The sequence below is a fragment of the Lynx canadensis genome, chromosome B4 (genome assembly GCF_007474595.2).
Source record: "Lynx canadensis isolate LIC74 chromosome B4, mLynCan4.pri.v2, whole genome shotgun sequence".
Taxonomy (NCBI): domain Eukaryota; kingdom Metazoa; phylum Chordata; class Mammalia; order Carnivora; family Felidae; genus Lynx; species Lynx canadensis.
This window is the reverse complement of record NC_044309.1, coordinates 137910126-137924305: the sequence shown is the minus strand read 5'-3', so window position 1 is coordinate 137924305 and position 14180 is coordinate 137910126. Positions and strand designations below refer to the sequence as shown.

The 14180-nt window shown below is 61.1% G+C and overlaps 1 protein-coding gene across 1 annotated transcript in view; it reads left to right on the top strand.

Moving 5' to 3' along the window:
* CELSR1 (cadherin EGF LAG seven-pass G-type receptor 1) overlaps positions 1-14180 on the top strand; it is a 135968-nt gene that overhangs the window by 100749 nt on the left and 21039 nt on the right. Inside the window, exons 10-20 of the mRNA XM_030320940.1 lie at positions 1132-1317; positions 2351-2464; positions 3339-3513; positions 4555-4696; positions 6282-6402; positions 8264-8447; positions 8792-8893; positions 9492-9586; positions 10073-10282; positions 11494-11677; positions 13223-13366. Of these exons, the coding sequence (XP_030176800.1) occupies positions 1132-1317; positions 2351-2464; positions 3339-3513; positions 4555-4696; positions 6282-6402; positions 8264-8447; positions 8792-8893; positions 9492-9586; positions 10073-10282; positions 11494-11677; positions 13223-13366 (1657 nt within the window). The remainder of the gene's footprint in view (positions 1-1131; positions 1318-2350; positions 2465-3338; positions 3514-4554; positions 4697-6281; positions 6403-8263; positions 8448-8791; positions 8894-9491; positions 9587-10072; positions 10283-11493; positions 11678-13222; positions 13367-14180) is intronic.

The following is a 14180-nucleotide window of genomic DNA, read 5'->3' as shown; positions in this document are numbered from 1 at the left end:
CTTACTTGAAGCGGTCTTTAAACATGAGTATCTTAGGTTAGTTGCAGTGCTATTATCCCATCTCCTTACATGTCTTTCAACACGGTAGCTTCAATCTTGTCTCCCGAAGTGTAACATTTACCTACAAAAGTAAGAGTCTAATGGTCACCTGAATCTGTCTCCTTGAAAGTTCTGTGATTCCTCAAGTCTGTCCTCGAGTCTGTGTCTGATGATTCTATTTTATGGATCCACCCGGGGCGGCGGGGGCAGGGGTGGTCTGTTTCCATCCATTCTTTCTTGTGGCCCTTGGTTTTCACACACACTGTCTTATCTCCTTGGGTATGTGGTTATTTTTGATCGAGTGCCGAACATCGTATTGAAAATACAGATAATTTGATGCCAGAATGGTGGTGTGGCTGTCCCTCGTGTTTGCTTCTGACGGGCACCCCCACATACCTTGGGTGGGTTCCGAATCCCAGGTTCTGTCATCCTAGCCCCAGGAGCCTGGAAAGCTTTGCTCCTCTGTTAGGCTCAGCTGACAACCATCAGCGGAAGGAGACCCTGAGCTCCTTTCTGCAGATTTCCGTTTTCTACCTGGTCGTGGCTCTGTAACCCAGCCTTGAGTCACTCAGTACTGCATCTTGTGTTTCTCGGTGTTCTCAGGAAGAGGGTTGGCCCATGAGGGGAAACGAGATCTTGGCTTTAAAGATGTTTTCTTAAAACAGGAATGTCTTAGGCCAGTTACTTTGCCTATGGGTTTGTTTGTTTTTGTTTGTTTGTTTGTTTGTTTGTTTGTTTTTTGTACGTATATATAAATGTGGTGGCTTGAATCCCATCTCAAAAAGTGGAACATCTGCCTCCACAAATAAGAGCCCGGTAATCATCTGAGTCTGTGACTGTTCCCAGTAATTAAGCCCCATGTGAGTTATCTTGCCTGCCCTCTGTCCACATTTGACACTTCTTGCCACGGAAAAAGGCATAGGATCTGGAAGAGTGTTACGGGCAATAAGAAATTACACTTGGCCTACTTTTCAGGTTTATCTGTGGCCCAGTGCCCTGTTTGCACGGCTCTGTTATGTAAGTGACTGCAGAGTGTTTTCTGTTCTGCTGTCGTCACATCAGTTGGTAGGTCTGGCTCTCCCTGTCCTACAGATCCTGAACAACCACGTCCAGTTCGAGGTGTCCCACGGCCCCTCGGACGTGGCATCCATGAGGTTGTCCAGGTCACGCGTGACTGACGGGGAGTGGCACCACCTGTTGATAGAACTGAAGAGCGCCAAGGAAGGCAAAGACATCAAGTACCTGGCGGTCATGACCCTGGATTACGGGATGGACCAGGTGAGTTGGCACCTGTGCCCTCTTTGGAACAGGCACCTTCGCCGGGCCTACGGAGAACCGAGTGACCCCTCCACGTGCCGGGACGTGCCGGAGCCCTGGAGGTTTTGGGACACGCGTTCGGGCCCCCCCTGAGTTTGGGTCTCACATCCTGCCTTACGCTGCGGTCACCAGTGTCTGTGCCTCCTCCCCCTGCCAGATGGCCAGCTCCTGGACTCAGGAACTGGACCCCATCCGTCTGTTATCCCATCGTGGTGCCGTCGGCACCTGCAGCAGTGGTCTCTTTCAGCAGAGCTGACCAGAGTGACGACTGTGGCTTGGTGCTGTGCCTCTGGGGCACACAGATAAATAACACACGGGTCCTCGGCCTCAGGGTGGGTGGCGCGTGAAGGTGGGTGAGCAGATGAGCCCGGGTGAGCAGAGGGGGCAAGCGATGGGCGAGTGGCATTCAGAGCATGCTTGGTGAACCGCACTGGGTTCCTACTGGTGGCGGCTGGTAACGAGAGGCCCTTTTTCTGGGACGTCCGCCCACTTCGGGGGCTGCTTGTGAGTTTTCTGCCCTCGAGGTCTAGGCGCATCTCCCGCCTGGCTCTGAGGATAAACAGCTGTTCTGGTCCACGTGCGGCCTTGCAGGGCCTGAGGGTCCAGCAGCGACGTTCGTAGATGCCTGCCGTCCTGCTCGTCCTTTCCATTCGCTGCTGTCTTCTAGTTCACCAGCATTTTCCTGCAGTGGCTCATCAGCGGTGCCCCTTGTGGAGGTGGGAGGGTTGCCCCTGTCCCCCCGGCCGGCCATCTTGGCTGGGCCGGGCGGGGAGGACGTACATCCTGGGACCCGGTCCCCACTCCTGCCTGTCACACACAGACGGCTGCGTTCTCTCCTGAGAAGGCCGAGCCCGGCTCGCCCCTCTGTTTGGAGGCCCACGTGTCCTCGGGCTCTGGGGAGCTTGCCCAAGTGACCGCGTCGTCAGCCTCTGGGCGTGTTCTTCCCAGAAGATGTTTCCGGAATGTGGATGTAGCCCCCCCTCTCCCGCCACAGGACACGGTGCAGATCGGGAACCAGCTTCCGGGGTTGAAGATGAGAAGCATCGTCGTGGGCGGCGTGTCCGAGGATAAGGTCTCCGTGCACCGCGGTTTCCGGGGCTGCATACAGGTAGGGCAGAGCCGTGGCGCCCGCCCCCCCGTGGGCAGCTCGGGGCCCTTGGTCCGCCTGCTGCCTTTCAGTGAATGAGTCATTCGTCTGATAGCCGACCCAAGCTTAACAGTCCCCCGTCCAGCTTAGACCCGTCCTCCCCGTGGTCCCCTCCGGCCCTCCCCCCGCATCCCCATCACCGCATCACCGTCCGCCACGGCAGCTTTGCCTTCACGTCCTGTGTGGCACATGCCCCCCGCTGCCTCCCCTGGGCCCCCCCCCCCACGCCCACCTGAACCTGCTCATCCCCCAGAGCAGGTGTCCTAGCAGCAGCCGGAGTGACCTGTCAATCGAGTAGCTCCGCCCGCGTGCCCCTGGCCTCCAGCTGCAGGAAATGAACTCCCGACCCGCCTCCCCTTCACGGCCCCCACCCTCCTCGGTGACGGGGAAGTGCATCTCTGAGCACCAACCCCCTCCCCCCCCCCCAAAACACTGTCCCGCAGCGTGGAACTCGCCGTGTGCGTCCCCACCGCGGTGATGTGCGGGCCGCCCCGCTACCCGGATGCCCCCGGCTCCCACGAGACGCCACCTTCGTCGGCGGCCGCGCTCTCCCACCACCCGCATTCGCTTTTCCTTCAGGACACCAGCCACGGAACTGTCGGAACGCGGACTCGCTCTGACTCCGTTTCCGGGCGGCTGGTCTACCCACCTGGCGCTCACGCCGGCCGTGGTTCCACCTCCCTGCCCCCCACGCAGGTCCCAGCTCTGTGCATATGTGAAGGGTTGCTTTTTGACGACCAAGAGAACTTGGGGCCCTCTTAACCCCTGGTTACTTTGGGGGGTTCCCCCCACCCCAAGACACGGGGCTGAATCCGGCTGCCCCTCTTTAACTCAGGGGGTGAGAATGGGCGAGACGTCCACCAACATCGCCACGCTCAACATGAACGACGCCCTCAAGGTCAGGGTGAAGGACGGCTGTGACGTGGAGGACCCCTGCTCCTCCAGCCCCTGTCCCCCACACAGCCGCTGCCGCGACGCCTGGGACGCCTACTCCTGCATCTGTGATAAAGGTGGGAGCCCCGCCCACACCCCCCGGCACCCTGCAGCCCCTGAGCAGAGGGCCGTGCTTTGGCCTCGAAAACACACGGAGGAGAGCGGCCTTGGAGCAGCCCCCGACCCGTGCGGGTCTGCGGAGGGCGGAGCCTTGTCACTAAGGAGTGTGCCCTCGTTCTCCTCTTTGTTTATATTTACTTATTTTTGTATTCGCTTTAAACGTTTATCTCTGAGAGAGAGAGAGGGAGACTGCGAGTAGGGTCAGAGAGAGAGGGAGACACAGAATCCGAAACAGGCTCGGGGCTCCGAGCTGTCAGCATAGAGCCCGACGCGGGACTCGAACCCACAAATCGTGAGATCGTGACCTGAGCCCAAGTCGGATGGTCAACTGACTGAGCCTCCAGGCACCCCTCTTTTAATTTTTTTTTTTTTTTTGAGAGAGAGAGAGAGAGAGAGAGTAGGAGAAGGGGCAGAGAGAGAGAGAGGGAGAGAATCTCAAGCAGGGTCTACACTGTCAGCACAGAGCCTGATGCAGGGCTTGAACTCACGAACCATGAGATAGTGACATGAGCCGAAGTCAGACACTTAACTGCCTGAGCCTTCCAAGCGCCCCTGGGCCTTCTCTTCTTAAACTTCGTTCCCATGTCTGGTCCTCACCTGAGGCACAGGGGACACTCCAGGCTTTATCCTCAGGGCACAGGATGAGGGGAGGGAAAGAATTCGGGAACAACCCACACTGTAGAAGATTATACTCTCAGCCTGAACGTTGAGGTGCTGCCATCCTCCGCTGGTACCCGTCCCCCGTGTATCCTGGGGAGGCCGGGCCTCCTGCCCTCCTGGGGGGCCCCTTTCTCTGCCTTTCCAAGTCTGACCCACCGAACGTTTGTGCTTCCCATGACTCCCCCATTTCCCTCGGGGGCATAGCCCGGAGAGTTGGGGGAGCCACGATGGCTCGCTTGAGACGTCTTCCCCTGCGGGCTGGGGCTCCAGAGGGCGGGCCCGTGATGCCTCGGGCAGATTCTGGTGGGGGGGGGGGTAATGCTGGCCTGTCCCCGCAGGGTACTTTGGAAGGAAGTGCGTGGACGTGTGCCACCTGAATCCCTGCGAGCACGTGTCGGCCTGTGTGCACAGCCCCAGCTCCCCGCGGGGCTACGTGTGCGAGTGTGGGTCCAGCCACTACGGGCAGTACTGTGAGAACAAGTAAGACGGCCCGCCTGTCGCGTCCATCGGCTCCTTCTCGTGACGCCTCTCCTCCTCTCTGTCACTTAGCACAAAGATACGTAGGATTCCAGATAACACGTACAATGGCCGTTTGTTTGTTTTTCAAATTGGGACAGAAACGAGTAAGAGTTGAACTGGCACCTGGGACGAACCGCGTTTGAGCACGCTCCCACCGCGGGGACATACAGCGTGACTCACGTGTGTAGAGCCCAGCCGTGCACAAAGCAGGCGGGCACTGGGGTGCGGGGGGCCAGCCCTGCAAGCCGGGAACAGAGCGTGGCTTTTTGGAGGCCACGGAAGCCTGGCAGAAGCGTGGCGGGGTCGAGCGTGGGTCTCAGAGGGCCCGGCCGCCGCGTGGAGCGCGATGGGAGCAGGTGAACGCCGGAGGCCGGGAGGCTGATCGTGTCCCCGAGGGCTGGCATTGCAGGGGCAGAGGGCGGCAGAGGCGGGAGGGGGAAGGTGCCCCGCAGCTCTGGGGTCCCCAGACTGTGAGTGCAGATCCGTGGGCACCTGACTGGAGCCCCCGGCTCGGCAGTTCTGGCGTGGTTATTTTTATGCCCCTGCTGTGTACACAGTCAGTACTTAATAATTGCTTGCCAGGCGAGTGAGGGAGTATGAGAGGTTCACTGCCGGCTGGGCGGGTGGGTGGACGGCATGCCATCAGCCGGGACGGTGAACACGGGGCGGAACCCGAAGGACGTCTGCCAGGGGAGGTGCGTCCCACAGGTGGGGGGTCTGCGGATGATGATCCGGTGTGTGGTCAGGGTGGGAGCGGAGGCAGGGTGACAGTGACAGGCAGCGGCCAGAGCCCGGGAGGGGTGAGCGTGGCCTCGTGACCTTCGACGCCACACGTCTCCGGGCCTGCCGGGCTCCCAGGGCACGACCTGAACCCACCACTGGCTCCAGCCCATGGCTGCACGGAGCCGACCACGGTCCACGTCACATCCGTGGACGTGGCCAGTGTTTGACTCAGGGCACCCGGGAAGGCCTGGATGCCCCGGAATCCCTTACTCAGGATCTGCCCGCCGAGGACCTTTTGCCGATAGGCGCCCCCCCCCCGCCCCCGGGTCCTGCGGAAAGGTTGCCCAGGGCAGTCAGGCTCGGTCTGCTCTGTTGGGGCTGGGGTTGAGAAAGTCTGGCCCGGCAGTGGGGTCACTTGTCACCGAGCCCCACCGCGAGCCAGGCGTCCTGGGGTAGACACCGACAGGTGCCGTCCCCACGGCTTGGAACGTGGCGAGGTCACGCTGATGGGACGTAAGCCCGGTTTGGGGTCCTCGCCTGTTCTTCCGGGTAGAAGAAAAAATAGCGAGCAAACAAATCATTTTAGAAATAAGTTTTGCAGGTAGAAGCCCTCCGGACATGGGGCCCCTGGAGGCTGGGATCCTGAGGGGTCACGGGAGAGTGAGGCTGGGGACGAGCAGGGGGGATACGGGGGCCACTGCGGGGGGCGGGGAGGGAGGGGCCCAGAAGCAGGGTAGCTCAGCCTCCCGGCCTGCGACAGTCTTCCTCTGGCTTCAGGAAGGGTTATGCACACCTTCCCTCTGCTGGCCTGTTTTCCCAACAGGATCGACCTTCCGTGCCCCAAAGGCTGGTGGGGGAACCCCGTGTGTGGACCTTGCCACTGTGCCGTCGGCAAGGGCTTCGATCCCGACTGCAACAAGACCAACGGACAGTGTCAGTGCAAGGTGAGGCCCGGCCCGCGGGCGGATGGAAGCCACGTCCCCACCGCCACCTTGGGGAGCCAGCCCCGCGGGATGGGCGAGTGCAGGGACGCGTCTGTTTGGACATAGATACACACACCCATGCGTGCACACACACACACACCTCGACGTGGACATATATGCACGTGCACACACACATATGTACCTGTGCATGTGCACACACATCCACCTAGACATACACACACGTGTGCTCAAGCCCTAAGCCCCGGGAAATCGCGACTCACCGATGTCCCCGGTACACCTGGGCTGGTCTTTATCCCTGCGCTGGTTTGGCCCGTGGGAACCCGAGTCCTTGGCCCCACGCCCCGCTGGTAACCGGAAACAGTCTCTGAGAGCCTAGCTCACCCTCGCACCACTGCCATTCTCCTACTTTCCTGGTCTTTTGTCAAATTTCCTGTCCGTGATGGCTGTAAGTTTTAATCTATGAAAAGCTTTGGGGCACCTGGGGGGCTCAGGCAGTTAAGCGGCCGACTTTGGCTCAGGTCATGATCTCGCAGTCTGTGGGTTCGAGCCCCGCGTCGGGCTCTGTGCTGATGGCTCAGAGCCTGGAGCCTGCTTCCGATTCTGTGTCTCCCTCTCTCTCTGCCCCTCCCCCGTTCATGCTCTGTCTCTCTCTGTCTCAAAAATAAATAAATGCCTACAAATATTTTTTGAACTATGAAAAGCTTTGCCTGCACCCCACCTGGGGTGTCTGTCATTCTCCTGCACGGTGCAGTCACCTCGTGGTGCCAGTCTGCTACAGTGCTCTCGGGACAGCCCGTGGGAGACCGCCCGCCCTCCCTCCCCCCCGCCCGGGTGTCCTGGAAAATGCCACGCACCTTCAGAATCGTGTCTACACTGCTATGTCGAGCCGCTGGTCACTTGAAACCCAGAGGAGAGATCTGCCCCCCTTGATGAAGGTCGCAACTGCCAGGGCGTAGGGTTGTGCCCACCCAGGGAGGGAAATGGCCGTCACGGGTACTCTTGGCCGTTTAACATCAGTAACATCCCCCGTGCACCATGGTGCTTCCAAAAACCGAACGCTGTCTCCTGAAACGCTTACGTCTGCTCCGCCGGAGCAGGTCAGGACCGGGCCAACCTCATGGGGCCAGACCGGGTGGGTCATCTGTGGGAGGAAGGTGGGGAGGGTATTTGGGAAAAATGTACCTGGGATTTGTTCTCATCAGAAATTACAGAACATGCACAGCAGTATCTAAAAGGTGACGGTGACACCCATCTCCCCTCCGGGGGCGACTGCTAACATTCTAGGGCCTTCTCCAAGACACTAAAACACACACAGCGGGGACAGTTCCACGCTCCTTCCTGACACAGGAGCCCGGACACTGGCCGTGGCTCTGCCCAAGTCACAGCCCCATCCCAGTCTTCAGCGGGGACGCTTGAGTGACCTGGCAAGGGCAGCGTGGCCAGTCAAAGCCTGGATGGGCACAAACCCAGGACCTTGCAGTCTGAAGCCCGTGCTCTTGGCCATCACCCTGACCTGCCCAGTGGTGGACGCTCAGGTGGCTTCTGGTTTCTCTCGGTTAAAAAAGACGTTGCAAGGGCCATCCTTGTCCTTCAGTCTCCATTTGAATCCAGTATTTTCTAGGACAGATAGGCAGGCTTCCCACAAGTCTTTGCTAAGAAGTTAGAAGAGTGCTTTCCTGGAGACTGCACCTGCCCGTCCGCCATGGCGGGCGCCCAGGAAGTCCCCGGCGGGGGGATGTGGGTGGAGGGCAGCAGAGAGAGGCCCAGGAACCGCACTGTAACGTTGACGCGCTCCAGAAGAATCGAGGTGTAGAGCCCCGCCCGTGTGCGGAGTCCCATGCACGGCTTCTGGCTTTCGCAGGAGAATTACTACAGGCCCCCGGACCAGGATGCCTGCCTGCCGTGCGACTGCTTCCCGCACGGCTCCCACAGTCGCGCCTGCGACACGGACACTGGGCAGTGCGTCTGCAAGTCGGGCGTCATCGGCCGTCAGTGCAACCGCTGTGACAACCCTTTCGCCGAGGTCACCATGCTCGGCTGTGAAGGTCCGAGCTGCCCCTTGAACCCCTCAGGCCACGTCGCAGGGACAGGCTGCTGGGCGTGTGTGTGCGTGCGTGCGCGCGTCCACGTGTGCACAGAAGACTCCCGGGGCTTGGGGAGGGTCGGCAGCCTCTCGGCCTGCCTGTGTCCACAGGAGCTTCAGGTGACCTGGCCCTCGCGGAGGGCATGGGTCAGAGCCAGGGCCCCGCCCTCCCACGTTCTCACGCTGATGAGGGAAAGTGCCCGGGTCCGGTTCTCGACACGGGTGCAGCACGTGGGGCGCTGTGCACCCTCGCGGCCACGGCCATGGCCACGCCCGGCTGAGTGGCTTCTTCCCCCCGTCCTCCAGTGATCTACAATGGGTGTCCCAGAGCATTCGAGGCTGGCATCTGGTGGCCGCAGACCAAGTTCGGGCAGCCGGCCGCGGTGCAGTGCCCCAAGGGATCCACAGGTAAGTACCTTGGCCCGTGGCATCCATTCCAGGCAGGAAATTGGTCGAGGCACGTGGCTTACGGGAGACTTGGCCTAAGCATGGGAACTCACGGGACGTTCTGCGTTGACGAAATTTTGTTCCCTTAACTGTCAGTGGCGAAAGCTGGAAAGGCCGTAACGCAGACACGAAGGGCATAGTGGCCGGGATCGGGCAGGCTGCGTCGCTGTTCCCAGCGCTGGGTTCTCTGTCATATGGGGGTGGGAGCCGCGTCCGCGCCCCGAGGGGGGTCGGGAGGTCCAGTGAGACCACGCATCAGAGTCGGATTCGCAGCAGGCGTGCAGACAGACGGACGCTTGTCGTTTGGGAAACGACGGAGCTGATCTCTCTTTTCGTGGACTTGCTCACATGTTTGCTCCTAATCGCTGGGCGGCCCACGTGGCCCCTGGCATGAGGGGAGAGAGGGTGGCACCGGCCGGGCCCCGGCCCCACCCAGGGCTGTGCTTCACTCCTGGAGGTCACGTCCCCGCTGAACAGACGGGATTCACGTGCATTCAGGTAAACGAGTGTAATTAACAATTGGAATTTCAGGGTTTCCTCTCTGTTTCCCGCTCCCCAGGGAATGCAGTCCGGCACTGCAGTGGGGAGAAGGGCTGGCTGCCCCCGGACCTCTTCAACTGCACCACTGTCTCCTTCGTGGAGCTCAAAGCCGTGGTAGGCCGGGCCTCAGGGGGGGCGGGGGGCGTGCACGCAGTGGGGTCAGGAGAGGGGGCAGGTGCGAGGCCTCCGCATCGCCCCAGCCGGGGGCCGGGCATGGCTTGGGCGCATCAGCGCCCACGTCTGTTCTGGGCACCCACAGCCGGGCGTGGCTGCTCCTACCGTCGGGGCCAACCCCGCGCCTAGATCTGGAAACGCAGAGTCCCCACATTCCGGTCCCCTGCCCCCGATCTCGCCTGTTTGTCCCCGCGTCTCGCTCTCTGTTCTTCCCTCGGTGGTCTCTTTCCAGCGCCTTTTGGCCTGACGGCCCCTCCTTTCTGGTTCCATAGTTAACGACCAAAGTTCGTTTTGGGGTTTTGGACTTTTAAAGTCCTCGTCTGACGAGGAAGCTTTTACCGGAAGGGAACAGATTTCTGAGTGACAGGAAGGAGCAAAGCAGCCATGGCAGCTGTGCAGACGTCTTGGGTGCCCCCGCCTTTCCAGAATGAGAAGCTGAGTCGTAACGAGACGCAGATGGACGGCGAGCGGTCCCTGTGGCTGGCCAGGGCGCTCCGGAACGCCACACAGCACGCGGGCGCGCTCTTCGGCAACGACGTGCGGACGGCCTACCAGCTGCTGGGCCGCGTGCTGCTGCATGAGAGCGGCCAGCAGGGCTTCGAGCTGGCGGCCACGCGGGACGCCCACTTCCACGAGGTGAGGCCGTGGAGCAGGGAGCCCTCGGGGAGGCCCCGCAGGCCGAGGACGCGTCTGGGCCCAGGCGTCCTGCGGGGTTGGCGGGCGGCCCGGGTCTGCCCTCAGCCGTTCAGGGTCGCCGCACCCAGCATCCCCAGGGCAAAACTTCACTTTCCGCGCCGGAGCCGGCACGGGGGCCCGTGAGACCGATGGCGGGTGTTAGGGGCATTTTGGCGAGGGCGCGGGCGGGTCACAGTCTCAGTCGCGGGGACAGTCACGGCCGCCGACCACTGACCACTCAGTACCCGCGTTCCGTGTGGTGTAGTGACTCGGCCCCTCACGCCCACATCCCGTGACGTAGCATGGTTACTGCCGCGTTTTACAAGTAAGGAAACTGAGGCAGAGAGCGCCAAGGGCACGTAGCCTGTAAGGGGGCTCCAGAGTCCGTGCTCCCACCTCGAGGGCCTGCTTTCCAAGGACACGATGTCTCCTACGAAGAACGTCCTGTTTTCTGTTTGAGTAACTGGCCCCTAAGTAACGTTTGCTTAGAGTGGTGGGCGAAGAGACGCTCATTCGTCCCGACGTTTGTAAAGTGCCGGGCGGTGAGCAGTGTCACCCGTGCTTCCTCCGGACGCCTCTCCGGACCTCCCCATCCTGCAGAGCCCCCGGGGATCCTCTCATCCTCACGGAGCCCCCAGGGAACCTCTCCATCCGTAGCAAGGCGGGGCCCCCTTGATTGCGTTTCAATCCGAGCCCCAGTTTGGGCCAATGGAATTTGTTCTTATTTCTGATTCTTTGCAAAAAGAAGTTCCCCTCCTGGTTTTCATCCCGGAGCCCCTATGGACAGCCCGGGTCACCTAAACCCTGAGACGTCGGGGTGGGGGGTCAGGAGTGTCAGCACAGGGTAACCTGCTCTGTGTCCTTGGGCCGCATCGCTACATGGTCAGCAGAGGGGGCGGCGGGGGGCTGGAGTTCTGATGCAGCCGAGGGCCCTCCACGTGCCTTGTCCCCTTGGCGTCGTGGGAGGGACGTGGGGACGCCCTCAGCAGGCTTCTCCGTGACACGTGGCTCCTGCCTCTGACACGGAAAACAGGGAGGATGTCCCCCCATCCCTGAGCCCCGGCCGGCCTGGTCTGGGCGAGCTAGAGGCCTTCCCGAGCCGGCGTGCTCCCGGCCGCGCCACTTCGGCCCCGCTCACCGCCTGAGCGCCCTCTGTGTGTCTGTCTGAGCAGGACGTGGTCCGCACGGGCAGTGCCCTCCTGGCCCCGGACACCCAGGCCGCGTGGGAGCAGATCCAGCGTGGCGAGGCGGGTGCCGTGCAGCTGCTGAAGCGCTTCGAGGCCTACTTCGGGAACGTGGCGCGAAACGTGCGCAGGACCTACCTGAGGCCCTTCGTCGTCGTCACCGCCAACATGAGTAAGGGCGCCGGCCGCCTGGGTGCGCGCTGTGCTCCGGGCGTGGCCCCTGCTGGGCCGTCTTTAGGGAAGGGTCACCAGCCGTGTTTCCTCGTCCGCAGAGACGCAGGACCCCCTCGTCCCGGTGTGTGAACCGGGGAGACGCACCCGTCACTCTCGCGCCCAGAGAATCGGGGGCAGCTGAGGTGAAACGCTGCAGGCTGGACCGTGGGAGTCCTTCCAGAACTTGGCTCTGAGGCTGTCTAGGGAAGCGGGTGTGGGGTCTGCCTGCAGGCCCAGCCCCCCGGGCTCACGCCGGGGGGCGCGGACCCAGGGAAGGACAAGGGGGGCAGGCTGGCCAGGCACCTGGCGATGGGGGAGCGTCTGTCTGCCCTTCCCGAGTCGGGGGCTGAAGGTCAACAGAGCAAATACCTCACGAACTGAGTCACCCTAGCGCCCAGGACGGGCCATTCTGAGGTCCGAGGGTTTAAATGCTTCCTTCATGGGGAGCAAGGCCCCCTCCACACCCACCTAGACAGAGCTGGCAAGCCCCTGGGCGGGGGCCACCTCCCTACAGGCGGGGGGCCCTCGTCTCCTCTTGCAAATGTTTATTAGCACCCAGGTGGGGGGCACCGGGGCAGCCCTGGGGATTGCTTTATGTATATCCGTCACCGGAAGGGCCTGACTGAGCCTTAACCCAGAAGTGGCGTCCCTGCCGTGAACCCTGGGGCTGACTGGGGAGGGGCCCTCGCACCCTCACCAGATGTTCGTGGGGTCTGACCCTTCCGGAGCCCCCGACTCGGCCCACCCTGTGCTGGGGTGGAGGCGGGCTCAGGACCCCGGCACCACTGGGGGCACGGAAGAAGGGTGAATGTGCTGGGCGTTCTTGTGTCTGCCCTGGAGGAGGGGCAGGAGTGGACTCGGGACGGGAGCCCAGCCCTTGCTTGTGTGGGTGGCTGGCGATCCCCCCTTCATACCGGGGGGTGTTGAACCAGACAGACGGCTCAGTGGGCTGACTTTGGGGGTCGCCCCGGGGCACCCGGGGTAGCTGTGGCCTGTTGGTCACCAGGCCCCTCACTGCAGAGGAGACCAGCACCAACAGAGAGGCGCCCCAACAGCCTCAGTCTTGACAGTGTCCGAGAGCAAACAGGAGTCCGTAGCCCTGGGGTCCTGTCTCTGCCAGACGGGGAGACAGTTCCGGTTTCTCTTGCCTCCGCGACAATCTGGCCGCGTAACCTGCAAGGCACAGTAGCTGCAGGGGTGACACGTCATGGCGGGGGGGGGGGGGCAGGAGGTGACTCTGCTCAGGTCCCCCCACTTCTGCACCACGCTGCACCCGAGACCCCAGCCAGACGGTCCCCAGCGCCCCGTGATTTCTGACTTCACGTGCAGCCCTCATGCTGTGTAACTCTTGGCGGGTTTGAAGAACGCGGAAAACTACCAGTAGATTCTGTCTGAAAGATCAGCAGTCGGGGCCGCGGCTCCGCGGTTTGGAAAGGGTGACGGTCGAGGGAGCTGTTGGTGGCGGGAGTGGGGGATGGATGACAAGGGTGGCCTGTCCCCACAGTTCTTGCCGTGGACATCTTCGACACGTTCAACTTCACGGGAGCCAGGGTGCCGCGGTTCGAGGACGTTCGTGACGAGTTCCCGAAGGAGTTAGAGTCCTCTGTGTTCTTCTCGGCCGACTTCTTCAGACCCCCCGGCAGGAAAGGTAGAGCCTCGCAGACACCGCGGCTGCCCTTGGGGGGTCCCCCTTGAGGGAGTGGGGGGGGCTCCTCCCAAGGTCCTGCGACAGCGAGCAAGACGGTTCTCGGTAGCAAAGCGTGTTGTGTGGGTTTGCGGCACAGACCTACCCTGAGTCGGGGAGTCGGGGAGCCGGGCGCAGGGCGGTGGCTCGTGTCAGACCCCAGTGGCCGCGGTGGGTCATTTCTTTTTTTTTTTTTAATTCTTTTTAATGTTTATTTAGTTTTGAGAGAGAGCACAAGCAGGGGAGGGTCAGAGAGAGGGAGACACGGAATCCGAAGCAGGTTCCAGGCTCCGAGCTGTCGGCACAGAGCCCGACGCGGGGCTCGAACTCACGAACAGTGAGATCATGACCTGAGCCAAGGTCGGATGCTCAACCGACTGAGCCACCCAGGCGCCCCCGTGGTGGGTCATTTCTTACAGATACTTGGCTCATTCGTGACGGGATACACGAGAGAGTGCTTAGGTTGTGTGTGAGCTGTTCTACCCCGACGTGCAGGGAAAAGCTGTCGGTAAAATCTTAGAATCCACCCGCCCCCCAAAAAGCAAGCCAATTCTTCAGTCCTGGCTTAGGGTTATTTACCAAAAGGCTTAAACATTTGGAATTTTCTTAAAGTATTTTTCACCGATGCACTCCAGATACGTCTCAAAATATGGGGGACTTGTAACATTCCGTAACGGAGAATTTAAAATCTGGAATGTGTTTGGTAAATTAGTTTCGTCAGTTCTGTGGTATTATTATTCAAGTGCCAAATTTTTTTTTATTGTTGACTTTTTTTAAA